At 50.9% G+C, this 3,935-nt stretch overlaps 1 protein-coding gene across 1 annotated transcript; it reads right to left on the bottom strand.

Annotated features, from left to right (window-relative positions):
- Positions 1-1,090: 1,090 nt before the first annotated feature.
- Positions 1,091-1,778, bottom strand: LOC123042054 (FCS-Like Zinc finger 2). The gene has a single exon (XM_044464582.1). The coding sequence runs from the start codon at positions 1,697-1,699 to the stop codon at positions 1,409-1,411; it is 291 nt and encodes a 96-aa protein (XP_044320517.1). The 5' UTR covers positions 1,700-1,778; the 3' UTR covers positions 1,091-1,408.
- Positions 1,779-3,935: the final 2,157 nt, after the last annotated feature.

Genomic DNA, 3,935 nt, shown 5'->3' with positions numbered 1-3,935 from the left:
TGGTGCGATGTTCTACTTGGGTATATCTGATCGCCTCTAGATGAGATGAGCTCTGGGTGATCCCCCCTTTCTACTGTGATGACTATCTTTATTTATTGAGGCCCTGGTCCTCTTCCCGAATATTGAGCGGGAAGGGAGCCAACAACGGCCATTTTGAAGGGGAACAACTAGTACAAATTATCCTGACTAAAGTTGGTCTTTGACTGCCAAAGGCACTCGCGATGACGCCATCTTGGGCTCCACCGTGACCTCCATCCTGCCGCTCTGCTGATCTTGGTCTCATTGCACCGATATGGTAACCTTTGCTTAATGCCTCGGTACTCCACGTCTGCGCTTGCCCCCTTTGCACCAAAGAGGAAACGCGGACACTGCGTAGGCTGGCGCCCGCCTGGTTGCGATCGTCATGGCTTACGTCATAAGCACCTCGCGAAGTACCCCTGCCTTGATCTCTCTGCCTCCTCGCGAGCCTGCCTGGTGAGGCCGCCCCTGAGGAAGCCTTGCGTCGTCCGCCCCGCGAGGCCGGGCCCCTCGCGAGGCTCTTGAGCTTGGGTTGATGAAGACGGGCCGTATTGGGCCTCTGCTTGAGCCACGCCGCAGGCCGCAGGCAGGCAAGTCTGGGGACCCCCGTTCCCAGAACGCCGACAATTACTTTCTCTGTTCACAAATATAAGATGTTTTGAATATTTTGATATATAGACTACATACAAAATAAAATGAGTAAACAAACATACAAAACATGTCTATATACATTCGATTTAAAAGAAACATTTTTGTTTGTGAATAGAGGGGTTAAAAATCCCAAAAGATTTAGATCATTAGAAAATTATAAAATTATATGGATAAAGTCCGGGCCAAAATCATATTGGAATATCACTAGAAACATTAGAGACGCTATAAATCCGAAAAGCATAAGAAAATCTAGAGGAAAGATAATTTGTAGGTCGAATGCCATGTTCTTTTTACAGTGACAGTGCTGTTGCACAGTGTCCATAGCATGTGGTACCCAAAATTAAACAGCATTCAATCATTAAGCGATACAAAACAAGAGAGGGCGCAGAAGAGCGACCCAAATAGAAGTTAAAGCAAAATGTGAATCATGTTTGATTGCTTTCTTCAGATCCATGGCCTTTTCTACTTCGTTTCGAAGCAAATGAATTCATCGGCACAACACAGACTGACCAAGAATCAGGTACAATTTCCTACCACCCGGGCAGCTTAATTAGCTTGACACGGACATATGGGAAGCTACAGGCAACTATGCTTCGTGCCGCCTGATACCGCAGGCGACGCCAAGCTGCATCTGGTGCCTCCACCGGTCCAGGCTAGAGCACCGGCCGGAGAGAAGGAGACATCGATGGTTCTTCAGAATACAGATCTTGTTGATTCAAAGAAAACACGCTCAGGCCAGTTAGCTCGCGACGGACACCTTCCTGGACTGCCGCTGCCCACGGTGGGACTCCTTCTCCGCCGAGAACCGCTGCTGTCTCCGCACGGCCTGCTTGTCGCAGACGGCGTCGGGCTGCATCTGCTCGTGGCGGCACTCCTCGCTGCAGAAGGGCGTGTCCCCTTTATACATGAAGACGTCGCTGTCGCGCGCCAGTGGCTTGGCGCAGAGCGCGCACGCGTCCATCGCCGGCATGCCGGGCTCGCCGAGCAGCTCGTCGTCGAAGAAGAAGGAGCAGGCCATCGATGCCACCATGGTATGTGTGTGTAGGTGATTTTGGAGCAAAATGCTGATCAGAGTGGTGCGCTTGCTTGGTGGTGCGAGGAGAGGGAGGAAGAGGAGAGAGTTGTGTGAAGAAAGGAGGGGAAGGCTCAGGTATATATGGTGCGTGGAGATGGATTTTTTTTCAAAACTATCACGTTTTTTGAAGCAAATTCGGAAACTATAGCGCAGAATGAAAAAAATGCAAAACTATGACCCTGTCGGCCTCGCTTGGGCCGAAAAGGGACTTTTCGGCCAGCCTTAGGCCGAAAAGAGGACGTCGGCCCGCGGTTGACCGAAAACGAGCTGTGGTGGGCCGAAGAGTTGCTGTCGGTGGTGGCCCGGCCGAAAATAGTAGCTTCGGCCAGCTGGTGGCCGAAATGGGCCCTTTTCGGCCTAGCCCAGGCCGAAGTGTACTTCGGCCAGCTGGTGGCCGAAATGGGCCCTTTTCGGCCTAGCCCAGGCCGAAGTGTACTTCGGCCACCCGTAGGCCGAAAAGGCTGGATAAGCCCGAGCGGTGGCTTCTTCCTCCTGTGTCGCTGCTGTTCTTCTTTCTCTCCTTTCTCTCTCTCGTTCTTCTCTATAGGTCGCCACCCCACCCCGGTCTCCTCCATTTGCCACCCATTTTCACATCCAAGCCACAAAATCGGTAGATCGTAGCAAACTCCGACGGCCTATGGTGTTTTTTTTTTGCTATGGGATAGTTTTTCATGCATTTTGGGAGGAGTAGCCATGGTGGGGAGGAGGAGCCATGGTGGGGAGGAGGACGTGGGGTTGGGCAGTAGGTGGTGGTGACGAGGAGCAGCAGCTGTGGAGGAGGAGGTGCTGCTTGGGGGGGTCACCGGAGTTGAACCTCTGGTCGTCGAGGGGGCGGCGATGTCGTTGTCCGGTGGTGCAAGTACTCCGCGAGGTGGCCGGTTCCGCTGAGTCGAAGAGAGGACACACGCTTCGAAGGTATAACCATTCATTATGGTGTCACTACCGGTGAGTTCGTCCCATGTAACTATCTTATTGTCCATCCTGAAATCGGTAACTAGACTCAGAAGAGTCCTGCTCATCCCAGGGTGAAAACTACGATCGAATGGATAATGGGACATCTCGACTACAATAAACTGGAATGCTTATCCACCTCCGCCTGAAGGGGGTTTTATAGGTACAAAGGAGAAAATGGCGGGAAAGAACGACTGCGGTATGGCGGGAAGGGGTTGGCGGGAAACATGTGGCGGGAAAGGGTTGGCGGAAAACGGGTGGCGGGAAAGAGTTGGCGGGAAGGGGTTGGCGGGAAAATACATTGGCCGACAGATAACAAAAAGGTAGGCCCAAGGGACTTTTCGGCCTACACTTGACCAAAAAGTACTTTTCGACCAGGAGTAGACCAAAAAGTACTTTTCGGCCTAGTGTAGACCGAAAACAGCCATTTCGGCCAGCTCAAGCACTTTTCGGCCATGGCACGGCCGAAAACACTACTTCGGCCAACAGTTGGCCGAAAACTACCTTTTCAGCCTCCACGTGGCCGACAGGGTCATAGTTTTGCATTTTTTTCATTCTGTGCTTTAGTTTCTGAAATTGCTACAAAATACGTCATAGTTTTGAAAAAAAAATCGTGGAGATGAACAGGACAAGGGCGTCGGAATACTGCGCTCGGCTCCACCGAGAGGAAAACGACGGCAATCATGGTATGTCCGGGCGAGGTCGACCAGGTCCCGAATAATGAACGTCCCTGTTGATGTAAAGTTGTGATATTTTGTGAAGGCTAGAAATGTAGCTGCATTTGAAAACTCTCAAAAATACTTGAAGTATATTCCGCCTGTACTCGTGTAATTATAAGATTAGGCACTTTTGCGTAACTAGCGCTAATGCTTAGTGCCCATAATTAGCGTCAGGCTTTTTGCCAACATACGAGACAGGTGCCCCACAACCCACATGGCTAATATTTTGAACAAGCACGAGATGAAGGAAAGGAACGAACAGAAAATAATTCGAGGTCCCCTTTTAAGTTAGTGTCATCATACGGGAGGGAATCTCGAGGGAGCTGCGGTGCATGCACGCCATAGCAGCAACTTGGGTGTGTTTGGTTGCCTTGTGCTATAGTACCTGCGTGAGATTAAGAACTTACGGCCGACGAAACTATGAACCGATCGCCTGAATGAAACCGTAGCATCAAGGTGCATCTTTTTCGTGTAGAGCTTACCTCGAATCGAAGCACCGTTGTGTAGATCAGAGAGAGGAG

Source organism: Triticum aestivum, chromosome 2B (assembly GCF_018294505.1).
Source record: "Triticum aestivum cultivar Chinese Spring chromosome 2B, IWGSC CS RefSeq v2.1, whole genome shotgun sequence".
Lineage (NCBI taxonomy): Eukaryota > Viridiplantae > Streptophyta > Magnoliopsida > Poales > Poaceae > Triticum > Triticum aestivum.
The sequence above is the reverse complement of the archived record's forward strand: the minus strand, read 5'-3'. Positions and strand labels throughout refer to the sequence as shown.